This window comes from Candoia aspera, chromosome 4 (assembly GCF_035149785.1).
Source record: "Candoia aspera isolate rCanAsp1 chromosome 4, rCanAsp1.hap2, whole genome shotgun sequence".
Taxonomy (NCBI): domain Eukaryota; kingdom Metazoa; phylum Chordata; class Lepidosauria; order Squamata; family Boidae; genus Candoia; species Candoia aspera.
The window spans coordinates 82,713,285-82,727,389 of record NC_086156.1 but is presented as its reverse complement, the minus strand read 5'-3'; the positions used below and the strand labels follow the sequence as shown (position 1 = coordinate 82,727,389).

General features: G+C 42.9%; 2 protein-coding genes across 2 annotated transcripts in view; both read left to right on the top strand.

Moving 5' to 3' along the window:
• Nucleotides 1–1,165: 1,165 nt before the first annotated feature.
• The window catches only part of HOXB3 (homeobox B3), a 49,335-nt gene continuing 36,395 nt past the window's right edge, over nucleotides 1,166–14,105 (top strand). Inside the window, exons 1-2 of the mRNA XM_063300801.1 lie at nucleotides 1,166–1,312; nucleotides 11,797–12,008. The gene's annotated coding sequence lies outside the window, so the exon portion shown is untranslated. The remainder of the gene's footprint in view (nucleotides 1,313–11,796; nucleotides 12,009–14,105) is intronic.
• HOXB4 (homeobox B4) lies at nucleotides 4,326–8,283 on the top strand. Its single transcript, XM_063300803.1, has 2 exons — nucleotides 4,326–6,203; nucleotides 7,808–8,283. Exons 1-2 carry the CDS (start codon nucleotides 5,789–5,791, stop codon nucleotides 8,131–8,133), a joined length of 741 nt encoding a protein of 246 aa, XP_063156873.1. The 5' UTR covers nucleotides 4,326–5,788; the 3' UTR covers nucleotides 8,134–8,283.

The following is a 14,105-nucleotide window of genomic DNA, read 5'->3' as shown; positions in this document are numbered from 1 at the left end:
CAAAGCATCGCTCTGTGTTTGGGACCTGTAGAATAGGTGGCATATGCAAAATAGACAGGTAGACCAATAGGAAGAGCCTTAAATAATAGCGAGAGTAAAAATATAACTTAGATGAGTTAGGCTAATACCCCGGATGTTTCTAGAAGTATTCTTTCCTTTTAATTCGTGTCTTTCTAGAGGCAGCTAAATGTTTTGGAGGGGCAACTGTATCAGATATAAATAAGTAGATTTGACCTAAATATTGTTTATTGTTTAGTGCCGTTTTACTCAGATAAAAAGGCAGGTTATTTAGAGGAAAAAATTGTACAGACATTTTCTCTCTCCCTCCCTGCCTCCCTGCCTCCCTCTTTCTTTCTTTCTTTCTTTCTTTCTTTCTTTCTTTCTTTCTTTCTTTCTTTCTTTCTTTCTTTCTTTCTTTCTTTCTTTCTTTCTTTCTTTCTTTCTTCCCTCCTCCTCCCTCCCTTTGCTAGAGAGAGCATCTCTCCCCCTCTCTGCGTCAAGTGTTTCCTAAAATTCCTCCCCTGCGACAAGTGTGCTTTCAACTATAACCTCTAAGACCAAACAAAGCAAAAGAAAAGCTTTCTCTTTCCCAAACCTAAGAAGCCTTGAATCAGCTGAACAATTACTGCTCTCTCTCTCTCTGGATATGTGTACATTTATTGTATTGCATTGCATGCACCTAATTCCACTGTAAGTGTTGGGTGTCTGGTGTGTCTGTGCGTGTGCGTTTTCTCCACTTCGTCGTAAGTATGTATAAGTAAAAGAGAAATGTATTAAAAGGATTAAGAGTAAATGCGGCCCCTATAAAGGACGGGATTGCGTTCAGATGCCTGGCCCTGGCATTCTCCCCACTCCTCTCCCGTCCAAAGTAATGACCTGAGTAAAATTCAATATGACCGACAGAACTATGCAAGCGTATTATAGAAATGCAAGGGGGGGGGAGCCCCGGAGTGGGGTGAAACTCAGGTCAGCGCGTCTAACAAATATTAAAATGTTGGAGGCGCTCGGGACACGCCTAGCTGTTTAACAAAGACTGACAAAGTATGGAGATTAATACGAAAACTTGCCGGTATCCGAATCGAAAAGGCTCAGTTAGGCCTACGGCTGCTTGAAAGCTAGTAGCCAATTATACCGTAGGCTTTAAAAGACGAGTCTGGGAAAGAGAAAGAAAGAAAGAAAGAAAGAAAGAAAGAAAGAAAGAAAGAAAGAAAGAAAGAAAGAAAGAAAGAAAGAAAGAAAGAGTTTCCTATCGGGAGAAAATAATATCTGACATGGAGGAGGGGAAGAAACAAGCAAAGGATCTACTTTTCTGGTTGGTATTAGGGTTGTGTGGGGCGGGGGTTGCGACTGAAGTGGTCGGGATAGGAGGCTTCGTTTTGTACCCTGGCTGGCAGCGAGCGTACGAATCTTTTTAACTGGGAAGGAAGAGGGAACGCGGGGAGAGACATCAGGAGTGTTTAAGGAGCCCCCCCCCCCCCAGCTTTGGGCACCACGAAACCGGAATGGGGCGAAGGTGCCAACGGATGAGTTCCCGGGGCTCCTGGGCTCACACTGGCGAAGGGTGCTGTGAATCGATCCTCCTCGGAAGTCCACGCATTTCTGGCCCGAAAGAGGACAGGGTGGCAGCCATAAGCATCGTGGCGATTCTTGCGCAACCCTCCTCCCGAGAGTGGAAATCGGCGCGAGGTTGTACGCCGGGAGGTTAGAATAGACGTGACAGTTGTGTACCGAGGTCTTCAGGTGTAATGTCCTGGCAGGTGCTGTGTCCTATAGGCTCTGCTGGTGAGAGAGACTCCCCTCGGGATCCCCTTGTCTCACAGGTCCCCGAAGGGCGAGACCCCTTTGTAGACAATCCTTGCTCGACCATCCTCTCCGACCTACTTAATTTTATTGCACTTTGCAAACAGGACCCTGGGCCACATTTGTGAGGAGGTTTTTTGTTTTTAGCCTCATTAACTTTCCTCTTTGAAATGCAGAAGTCGCCTGGCTAAATGGGTCTTTCCAAACTTCCGAAAAGTTTAGACGTTTTTATTAGAGCAATCGAAAGGGCTTCCTCCCCACCTCCCAATTAAGCGCAGAAGGTTAGGGGGCGGGGAGGAGGTGGGAGGGGGGGGGGAGACGGGGACCGTGGTTTATCTTTTGATTTCGGGGTGTGCGTGCTTTGGAAGAGTAAAGTGTGAACATTTCTGCTAGACGCTAGGGGTGCTGGTGATACTGGGATAACTCCCCCCCACCTGCATCTGCCTATTTGTACAAGGGATTTTTAAAACTGGTACCCCGATGTTTCTGTTCTTTTGTTTATTTTAAAATACAGAATAGTCCTCATTTTTCACTTCCCGGAAAGCCTGTATCTTAAACTAAGGCAGAACAGAAAGTACATATCACACACACACACACCAAAAAAAAAAAAAAAAAAGGAAAGGAAAGGAAAGGAAAAGAAAAGAAAAAATGGAAAAGATCCAGATCAGAAGAAAAACATGTCTGAAAGATGTAACTAGTGTGCATCCCTATTTGGTAAACTTTCTCGAAAAAAGCAGAAGTTTCTTTTCAACTTTGGTGACCAGAATTGGGAAAAGAAGCTTACTTGGAAGTAAGCCTCACTGACATCTATTCCTCATCAAGTTAGCTTTGATCTATTTTACTTTATTTCTTTCCGTTTTTAGCTGTCAGTCTCTCGCTGTAGTTCTGAACGCCCTTTAATGTCCTTCTGGCAATCTATGGCGATTGGTATGCTTTGGAAAGGTGTGTGCTGCCCATTATAAAGACAAAATGAATTGTGGACACGGCACTTGTGGTCGAAGATAGTCAGTCTGAACATACTTAGAGGAAAGTCCTGCTGAAAGCAGACCTGAAATATTCTTATTGTTGGAAATTTGGTTATTGGAAAAAGGAACAACAAAAAACGTTTTAGGAGTCTTTTTTCAGCTGTGTTTTTTGGCTGGGGGAGAGGGATGTTGTTTGTTAGGAAGTTGGAAAGGAGGGAAAACCTGAAAATAATGGTTCTAAGTAGTGAACCCTTGCCTGTCAAGTTTCCTTCCACATATGTTTTGTTTTGCTTTGTCTGAAATTAATATATCCATTCCTGAAGTGAACAGTTTTCCTTCCCAACATGCAACACATCCCACTCAGCTTAGGTGAGAGCAAATTCTTATTAGTCTCTGTGGAAATTATTTCTAAACAGACTTGTATAGGACTGAATTGTGTGCTTAAGTGCTCTGCTGATAAAGAAGGATCTACCCTGAGAAGGCCAGGGGCTCACAAATAGAACCATAAAGCATCTACATAGCCTGATACAATTTTATCCAGAGGAGCACACCTCAGGCTCCAGTAGTTCAGTCCTAACTTCTGAAGGAAATAAATAAATTGTTCTTCTGATAAATAAGTCTAGGTAACTGAATAGCTTCTTTCTTTCTGCACTGACAGTGGATTCCTATAACCTACTTGGGGAGTAGAACACACTGAATTCAGTAAGGCTGAGGCACAAGTAGTATTACATCCTAAAACAATATTGGGGTTGTACCCTGCCTCTTTTGAACATCTGCCTACAGCTTTCCTCTCCTCTTTCCTACCTACAGAAGATTAATGGTTTCCACAGGATACATACTTTATTGTTTTATATCCCCATTTTGGCAGGAGGATGGGGACTACATTTCTTTGATCTTTTCCCTTTATTTTTCTGGGGTTTGAAGGAAGTGCTCAAGAAAAAGGCACCACACCCTCCTTCCCCATCTACCTTTGCATTTGTTTCCAGGTTTCCCTGCCTTTGAATCTCTGCTTCTCATTTTATGCCAGTTAATTATCCAGAGCCGCCTAAAAATCTTCGCAAAGTCTGGAAGTTATTCATTATTACAATGAAGTCATGCAAAGGAGTAATTTTCGTTCTAATGAAACGATTAATCTTGTTGAACTAGGTTCGGAATGAAGGTCCGGAATGAATTTCTTCCTACTTAACGTTTGTCTTTAATCCACCAAACTACCTATTTACCTATTTACCTTCCTGCCTTCATCCCACACACCCCCACGCCCTAAATTTCAGATTACGTTTCTAAAACTGCGTGCCCCTTTGCGAAGGATGGGCCAGTTATGGATTGTACTACAGATTCTGGCTAATTCGCACTATTTTGCGAAAGCACCCAGTGCCAAATATAGTTTCTTCTGGAAACTGGACTATTGTTTTTCCCAGTATGAACCACTTTTTGCTGAAAACTAACATGTTTTTCCCCCTTTTTTTGGCAAAGGAGAAGGTCTCTCTGTCTTCTGTATGTACCCTGTAGATCCGAATTTGTGTAAAAGAAGCTGCCTCACAAATTCGCATCTAGGGGAATATGTAGTTGACACAAACCCTACGGAGTGGATCGCAGCCTTAAAGGAAGAAGAAGGAGAAAAAGAAAGGAGAATAAATCGTTAAAGTCATTTTTTCTTAAGAAGACTTTTCCTTTTTCTTGTGTGTGGCCGTTTTGTGCACCTCCTTCTGTGAGCTTTAATGAAGTACATATATTGTTTTCTAAAATACCTATCACAGGCGGGTTTTTTCACCCTTCTTACTATCATCTAAACATTTTCAGTTGTTTTCTATTGCACTGAAATCTTACTGGGGGGGGGAGGAGAAAGCACACACCTTTTCACAGTAAAAGCAGCAGATCTCTGCCCCGTGGAGTGTACAAAAGGAAGATGGCATGGTGCAGCGTAATGAAAAGGGACACTCAGGATCTGTGTGTGTGCGTGCGTGCACACATGTATGTGCATGTGTGCGTGTTGTATAGAACCTCTGTATCCACTTTTTAAATACTTTTGAAAAATCTGATTTCTTCAATTAATCCCCACCACAATCTGTTAAATTTAGTCCCAATTCGTCTTTCTTCTGCTTCTTATTGTTTATACGATTTTTCTCTCCTAAACATGGGAAAGAGAACCAGTCTAAACCAGAAGCTAGCTGTCATTTAAAGGATGGGTAACTCGAATTGGTTAATGATGTTTCTATCGATCCCAAATAACCTCTATCTATCTTTGCCACTGGCTCGACTCACTCACCAAATTTAAGCAGGGGCAAGAAAATAAATACGTCATAAACCCATACACCCGGTTTTTTCCCCTCCAGTTTCATATTTGCTCTCAACAAACTTTTGTTATTTGATTTTTGAAGACATTTTAAATATTCCCCACAAAGACATTGGGTGTGTTTAGTTTTGACGAAACATCAGCGGATGAGTCGGGCAGGGATGGGAGTTTGGGATTTTGTATCTTCCTGATTTTGGAGAGATTATGGAATACCCGATTGGGGGGGATGTGAAATTATGATACTTACAACATTTTTGAAATATCAAAAAGGAATGCAGAGCACTGATTGCCCGTACTGCAATGCGGAATCCCATTTAGGTTCCGACTATATTTTACAGATAAAATAAATCCACTTGACTTCAACGCAACTTGCTCGCAAGTTGAACGCCAGCTGGCAACGGAAAGGCTAAAAGCACCCCCTCCCTCTCTCCCTCCCCCCTTCTTGATTATTTCCTTATCCGGGAATCCCGGGCTTCCCCTCCATTGGTTCATGGGGTCACATGGACAGCTAACTTTGTTCAGTTGACGGCGAAAGTAGGAGGGCTCTGCGAAACAGGAAAACGAGTGAGAAGGGGAGGGGAAGGAAGGGGGAAGGGGGAAGGGGGAAGGGGAAGGGGAGGGGGACGAAAGAAATAGGAATAAATTTTAGTATATTTTTGGGGTGTGCGTGTGTGTGAGTGAGCGAGAGTGTGCGTGCCGGCGCGCGCGCGCTCTTGCAATTCCAAAATTAATGGCCATGAGTTCTTTCTTGATCAACTCCAACTATGTGGACCCCAAATTCCCACCATGCGAAGAATATTCCCAGCACGATTACCTTCCCAGTCATTCTCCGGAATATTTCAGCGGCCAGAGGCGACAGGAGAACTCTTTCCAACACGAGGCGTTGTACCCAGCGCGGTCCGCCTGTAACCAACCATCCTATCCTCCATGTCAGGGCTCTGGGCACCAGCCACCGGTCCTCTCCCCCAGGAGCCAGCATGCTCCAGCTGGACTTCAGAACCATCTCTCCGAACCAAACCATACTTGCGAATCCATCACGCCAAGCCCACCGCCTTCCTGTAGCCAAAACTCTCTGAACCAAAGCCCGTCCTCTGGCAAAGAGCCGGTAGTTTATCCTTGGATGAAGAAGGTTCATGTTAGCACGGGTAAGTGAACCTTAAAGAGCTGTTCGCTTTATACTAACCTGCACCTCAAAGTCTCGTTGGGAAGAGAGGGAAAAAAGGCTTATTGCCCCCGTTGTAAAAGAACCATTCCCCTTGGAGATTTATGGTCTCCCTGTTTGCAGAGCGCTATAATTACATCCTCCATAAATTTTTATTGCTCTTCTTGGCCAACTGCCTTTGAAGTCCCTGTTAACATCCTTCTCTAGAATCTCTTTCTTCCTTTCCTTTCCTTTCCTTTCCTTTCCTTTCCTTTCCTTTCCTTTCCTTTCCTTCTCAGCTGGAAAAGTTTTAAGGAGGTATGGGATTTTTCGAATTTCAATTAATACATTTCTTTTTCGAATTTAAGAAAAAGAACTTTGCCTCTCTCTTTCTTGACGGCTTTTCACAACCTCCTTTCAGAGCACTGGAGGTGGCTATACGGTGGGCTTAGCGACAAGAGCATTTAGTATGAAAGTTTGTCTTACATGTTGGGTGAAACTTTATAGAACTTTGGGGTGCACACTCAACTCTTCGGTACACGTGGATGGATATTCCTTTGCCCCGGGGCACTTAAATTGCCGCCCCTGAGCTTATTAAGCTTATTAGTGCCTGTTTGATGCGAATGCTTTCGACGTACTTCTGCTGGTTACTAGTCCAACAGGGCGAGGTTGAACTGCACTCTACATTTTCACTCCTATCCTTGTGGGATTCGGTTATTAGAGAGGTCGGCACATGTAAACACGGGGCCTCTTTCTCTTCTCTCTGCTTATAATTGCCGCTGAATACTAAGACCTAGAAGATTTGGAAGTGGCCTGCTATCCATAGCTTAATGCAGCCAGCCCGCTGTCACTCTCTCTCTCGGTAATGATCCCAAGCGCTCTAGAGTAACAGTAGCAGGTTAACGAGCTTACTCTAGATTGACTTTAAAGCTCTGCTGTTTAAAGGCTTTGAAGATTTCAGCTACCCACCTTTGGGCTGAGAATGAAGCGGGGGGTGGCGGGGCTTTTAATGCAGGATGTTTAGATTTTAAGGCTGTGCAAGGCCGGAGGAAACAGGAAGGTTCAGCTGTATGGAGTAAATGGGGCAGCTCTTGATAAAGGCGTCCCGCTCCCGGGAAGACAAAAAAAGGACAAGCAGATATTCTACTTCGGGTCTTCAGATTAAGCCTCTTTCATTTTAAAAACATGGGACTCCATACTCTGCACCCATCCTCACCCGTGGATGTATTTGTGCAATCCTATCCTGGGCGGGTTTATTCAAAAGTAAGCTGTGCTAAACGCAACGGGACGTGTCTGGTAGCTCAACAGATATCTGAGCCTGGGGCTGCCATCCTGGGCACGTCGGAGTGGCCCCCGTTCAGAGGTTTCCGAGAGGGAGGATCCAAGATCTTGAGCAGATTTGGGGCGGGAGGGGGGAGCTGCGGTTTGCGGTTTGTTTTTGTGGTCTGCGTGGCCGCCACTTGCAGGAGAGTGCGCGGCTTCTTCAGGAGAAGGCCGCTGTTGTTTTGCTTTAAAGAGGCAGAAGAGTAACCTTCACACTCCCCCACCCCGTCCTTGTTCTTTTCTCCTCCCTCCTCCCCGCTTCTTCTTTTGTGCCTCTCCTTCCAGTCAACCCCAGCTACGCCGGAGGGGAGTCCAAGCGCTCCAGGACAGCCTACACGCGGCAGCAAGTGCTGGAGCTGGAGAAGGAGTTCCACTACAACCGCTACCTCACCCGGCGGCGAAGGGTGGAGATCGCCCACTCCCTTTGCCTGTCCGAGCGCCAGATCAAGATTTGGTTTCAAAACCGGCGGATGAAATGGAAAAAAGACCACAAGTTGCCCAATACTAAGATCCGTTCAAATGCTGCTACCAACCTGCCGGTGCCGGGCGGGGCAGGAGGCCCCCAGGACCGAACCAATGGGCCGGCCCCGAAACCCACCCCCAGCCTATAACCGTCCTTGAGCGCGACCGGGTGTGTGTGTGTGTGAGCGTGCGTGTGTGTGCGCGTGTTGGGGGGCGGGGTGTGCGTGGACGCGCGTGCTAAGAACTGATTATGGAACGGAACGGCTTTGTGGCTTTACTGTTCCCTGAGAAGAAAGATGGGGGCCGTTGGGAAAGGGGAGGGAGGGTGGGACCACTATTTATATGAGGAAGAGGAAACAAAGGAGAAGGGGGGGCTTTTCCCATTGGCCGACACGCCGGGTTGTGTTTGGGGGTAGTTTCTCTGTTCCATAGGAGATAGGGGTTTCCAGATTTGGCTAAGATGGATCCCTTCTTCATCCTTAATCAAGCCAAACTTGGGCCCATTTGTCATGTTTACTCTCGCGTACAAACGAAGGACCTTATGCCAGCCATTAGCTCGACAGCCAGAGTCGTCTTTAATAAATGAGGCCTGGTTTCACCTAAGGAGGACCGGACTTTCTCTCTCTCTCCCTTTCCATCTCCCTTTCTTTCTCTCTCTCTCCTCTTTCCCATCCTTATTGACAACCTTCCGCCCCCCCCCCGTTCATCCACACCCCCCAACCACACAACCCATTCTAAAGACAGCTGATCAAGACTACCAAAAGCTGTTTGCATTTTAATGCAGTTATGGATGGAGGGGTGACTAGAATGCGGGGGGGGGGAATGACATTTCCCCAAACCCTCTAAGGATATAATGGGGTGGTGAATGTAGTAAGGAAGGGGCCAAGAGGAAGAAATAAAACAAAACCAGGAGGGCAACAAAAAAAAAAGTGGGGGGGGGAGTTGAAGTAGTAAAGCTATTAAAAAGATGGGGGCCTCTTCAGGTTAATTACATAACCTGGGAAACATGGAAAGCAGAGAGGGCTGTGCATTTCAGTCCATAAAGTTGATTATAGCGTAAGGCCATCTGCGTTCCAGTAGCCATTAAAATGGGAGGGGGCATTATAAATAAGAGTGCCCCTCTGGTGTCTTTACATCCGATTTTGGACCAAATAATGTATGCATAAAGATGGATCTTCAGGGAATCCCCCTGGGAAGCTAGGGGTGAGGGGAAGACATATATATACATATACATCTGTACCTTCCCTGAATCCTTCTCTCACTGGCACAAATCCCTTTCTTCGCCTCCCCTCCCTATAAGACATTCCAAAACGGTCTGATGCCAGAGAACTCTGTGGAGGGGGAGAGGATGCCTCACTCTTTTGGTTTTGTATAATTACCTCTTGTTGTTTTGTGTGATATCCATACAAACATGTACATAGTATACCACAGAATAAAACATTTTATTGTGAACATGACTGTCTGCGTTTTTCAGAATCTATTAAGAGCAGCAAGAATAGTGACACATTTCCTTTGTTGTGATTGTTCACCTGCCCCCCCTCCTGCAAATCCCACCACTTTGAGGTTCTAGCGGATTTTCATTGTCAATTTCTAAACCTAAACTTCTCTAACAGAAACAAAAGATGTTTGACCATAGGCTATATCTTCCTTAACTACAGCTCAGGCTTAGAAGGAAAGATTTATTTTCTGTAAGTATGCATCAGTATGGTTACATTTTGCTTTTTAAACTGGTTCAAAAAATTTGTACAGTATTAAATTTGTACCTAACAATTGATACTATGAGGGCAGGCTTACATTCTCCAAGAGATTTCTCTCCCTCCCTCTCTCCCTCCCTCCCTTCCTTCCTTCCTTCCTTCCTTTTCCTCCCTCCCCCCCTCCCCCCTTCCCCCCCTCCCCTTCCTTTTTTCTGTAAGAAAAGCTACCTTCTTTAAGGTATTTACTGCATTTTATGATCATAATTTTTGCACAGATGTTTCTTGGTGTTTGCAGGTTTTTCTGTGTACTTTTATATTACAAAGGAGCCAGCCGTTGCAATAGCTCAAACTCTGACAAGCAAATAGATAATCAAGAAGACAAATGACTTCTTTTGTGCTCCATAGCTCTTGTATTAATTTTCATTTTCTTTCCCATATAAAGTATCGAAAATACTGTTTAGGATGAAATAGCATTCTACTTCGAAGTTACAAACTCTCTCTGTGTGTGGTGGGGGGGGTAGTGGTGGTGGATATAAGCTAGTGTAAAGAAAAGTCTTAAATTCTCCTTAAACACACACACACACACACACACTTATACCGTACAATTAACATGGTCCTAATTTATTTAATCATGTAGGCAGAATTCATCCAGAAGTTCTCTACCAGAAGACCTGTAAAATGAAGGTCACATTCATTTTAATGGAGTTTGTGCAAGAGAAATTCTGGTTGCCTTCTACCCTGAGAAATGCCTCAGAGAAAGTAATTTCCATTGGAGAGTTAACTATTCTGTAACCTTCCTTTAGGCTATATTCTCTATCCATTATTCAAATTGTCTGTTATTTTACTGCTTTATTGTATTGTCAAAACATGCATCTCAATAGGGTTTATTCACAATCCACTATACCTATTTTATATTTAATTTTAATAGGTTGGATCCAAACTTAGTCATGCTTAGAGCAGACCAGCTGAAATCAATGAGACTTAAACAACTCCTAACAAGCTAGATCCCATTAATTTTACTAGATCTACTATAATTCTATTGCCCCTCTTTCATGTGACAGACAGACAGATAGATAGATAGATACCATATCAAAGTTGAAGCAAAAATTCCTGTTTTTCCAACCTATAAACTAGATGAGGATTTAGTTATATTTAGAATCATTTAATTCCATGGCAGCTAAGTTAATAATTGCAAACTTAAGTCTCACTGGTTTCAGTGAGACTACTCTAAGCCCGATTAAGGCTGGGCCCAGCCACACCCTCTATTAATTATTCCTTTACTAAAGAACTTGGGAGCACCAAACACTCTGCACTGGACACACTTAATCCACTGCTTTTTAATAGGACTACTTTTGAACAACTCAAAAAACAGCCACGATGCTGTGAACTTTGGACAGATCCTTTGTTAGGAAATTAATGGGACTAACTTATAAGAAAATACGGTGTTTGCAGGATGTCCTGGGACAGTTACATGTGCACACACAGAGGGACGCACATGCTTGTGCACCCCTGAGAATAGAATCTGTTTATAACAACACATTTTGATTAACTCCCCCCCCACCTCTTATGGATTAATACTTGAGGAAAATGTCAGTTCAAGTATCTGGTACATTTTTATGGTTCTTGGAATATTCAGAACACATCTGATGGTGACAGGCTTGAGAAAGGCATGGGAGAAAATGAGGAGAGCATAATTGCATTCCTATCTTTCATTATTGCCATACTGAAGAGAAGCAAATGTTTTGTAAGCTTGATTACCAACCCCAACACCTCCCCAAGACTGGTGGTATCCAGACCACAGTGTTTTATTTTCTGTTGATTTCAGTGATGCTGGAGGAGTTCTCCTCAGACTATTTAGGGCTGCCCCAAGTCCTTCCCCCTTCTGTATACCCCAAACAAAACTTTAAAGCATATACTAGTAAGAATGTAGCTTTCATAGAACCAAATCAAAGCTGGAGAGTGTGAATAGAATTTAGGGTGGAGATTTCTATAGTCTCCAAAAGTTCACAGGCGTTGAAAGCAGACAGGAGCTGAGAAAAATGCGAGAATTATGCAGAAAAAATCATTAATCATTTCTTTTCTTCAAATACTTATCCTTTTCCTATTGTTATTCAACAGCAAACCTCTACAGACCTTCTGTTGGGAAAAAAAGAGAGCACCCGGGAGCCTTGAATCTTTTAAGATATCTTCCAGGAGATAATATTCATTGAAATATACATTAAAAATTGAACACTTTTATTTATTTTTTTATTTTTAATGGAAGACTTGACTTCAGATATGAATGCCATCAGCTTTAAACATCTGGAAAAAAACCCTGTGATGCTAAAAAGGTAATATATGTAAAATATATATGTAAAATATATATATAAATTTAAAGTCTTGGCTTGCTCTTTTGAAACTGCATATTGCCTGGGTTTTAAGAATGAAGGGGGACAGGAACAGCATCAAATGTCTTCTCTTAAAATTGTATCCGTGAAGCCTGATTCTATGCAGCCTGTTTATTCCAAAGCAATGACTACTGAATACTTTAGCCTTACTCCCCGTAAGTGTTTTCATAGAATTTGCGGTCCTGGATGAGTTTCCATGAAGGCAGAATTTTTATTTTCACCAAAAGAAGAAAGGAATAAGTACAGTAGTTTTAATTTGTTTCATGATTATGTGAGATTTGTAGAATTTAGTTTTCTGTGCAAGGTTTATTTTGTTTTAATACAGACTTCATGATTTGTGTAGAATTGATAAGACAGAAGGCATTGGAATTAAGAAGCTGCTCTGTATTTATTTCTCTATGGGTTTTATGCTCTTCTAGAAATCTTTTTTCCGTGGTATAAAGATAATGTAATATATTTCATAATTGCAATCTGAAAAAAAGAAGGTGTAGCTAGTTAATTTCTGCTAAAATTCATGTGTCTGGTACTGTATTTTTTATATGAAGTTTTTAATGTTTGTAAGCAAAAACATGAGCGACAGATTGTCCTATCTATCTGTGTATCATCTATTATCTATCTATATCTACCTGCCTATCTACCTACCTACCTACCTGCATTTCAAGGTAGGGAAGGCTTATATCAAACAAATGCAGTTAAAATTTGACCCTGGTGAGCTGCAGAGTGAGTGCCGAGTTCATCCAAGGGACACATTTTCTGAATGATTAGCCTGGTATTGCAACTACAGAATGACCCCTCCAAACCCCTTGACCTTTTCAGGACTGGACATTGTGCCATGTAGCATGGCTCACACAGAAGCAGGGGCGGGCTAAATCAAACTCCAGAGGCCAATGCAAAACATGAAAAACAGCCATTTCACAACACCTTTCCCACCTCCCACCCCCAGATTTCCTTCTGCTTCTTGTGGGCCTTGTTAGTTTTTCCTCTAGTTGAATTATGTTGCTTGAAGTTTCTTTTTTGGTAGCTTTTGCTGCTGAGGGCACAATCCCGAGAGAAGTCCTACTCCACAATGAATGGGAGTTGTGGAAAGGTTCGGCTGGTTTGATTGATGGAGATTAATTTAATGCACTCCTATCTTACTTTGGATTTAATTATGAATAGAGACAATTTCTGTGTCCCAAAGTACACTGGATATTATTTTGTCATCATCAGAGGTGGCAACAAGAAGGGCAATGATGGTTGTAGGGGTAGCATTGTTGTGGCTTAGCCTTGCCTCTCCTCTTGGCTGGGTTGGGTTCTTTCACTTTCTTCTTTCCTGCAAGAACAACGCACAGCATTTGATGACTGGATGTCCTTCATAACCCTTAGATTTACTGAACAAGGAAGTGGAGGGGAGGTATTTATCCTCCTTCCACTGTCTTTGTCACCCCTTTGCTCGGATTATCTTCAATACCTCTCACATGTTTTAGCAACTTATTCTCTCCCCCTCCCCCTGAAAAGGCTTTGGTGGTCCAGGGTTTGATAAATATATTGCTTGACTAGGTAGCCAGAAGACTAAAATGGCTGCCTTACCCTCTTTTGTCTTTCTTTCCCTACTTGATATCTGTTTTTCTATGTTTCTTTTTCTTCTCTGATGAAATTGTGGAATGTCAGTTTAAAAAAATGCTTGTAATGTTTAGAGATTTTACAGAATCATACACTGTAGAGAATTCTGGCATAAGCTTATTCACCCATGAAATGCAGAGTCTTTATGTTGTTTCTGATTCTAGCTTTAGGAGGCAAGGCAAATAAGTGGTAAAAGGAACATATTTTCTCAAAAGAGTCTAAATAAATCAAATCAATAGGTGGACTTATCCCTCCCAACCTGCAAGGCTGAGTGAGAGCTATAACCATGGAAATCCATGAAAGATTTGCCATAAAATAGGCTGTAGACTAATCTTTGTCAATTGAGACTCCAAAATTGCTTTAAACTGGTGTAAGGCCATTTAAACCTACCTAAAGTAAAGGCAAAGGAGCTACAGTGGTTGCACTCCACACAGGTCA

Bases quoted from the DNA above. Each gene is read 5' to 3' on its own strand.
- HOXB4 (XM_063300803.1), top strand. From the start codon at position 5,789: ATGGCCATGAGTTCTTTCTTGATCAACTCCAACTATGTGGACCCCAAA. The intron at 6,204-7,807 runs GTAAGTGAACCT...CTCTCCTTCCAG, and splicing joins GAAGGTTCATGTTAGCACGG to TCAACCCCAGCTACGCCGGA.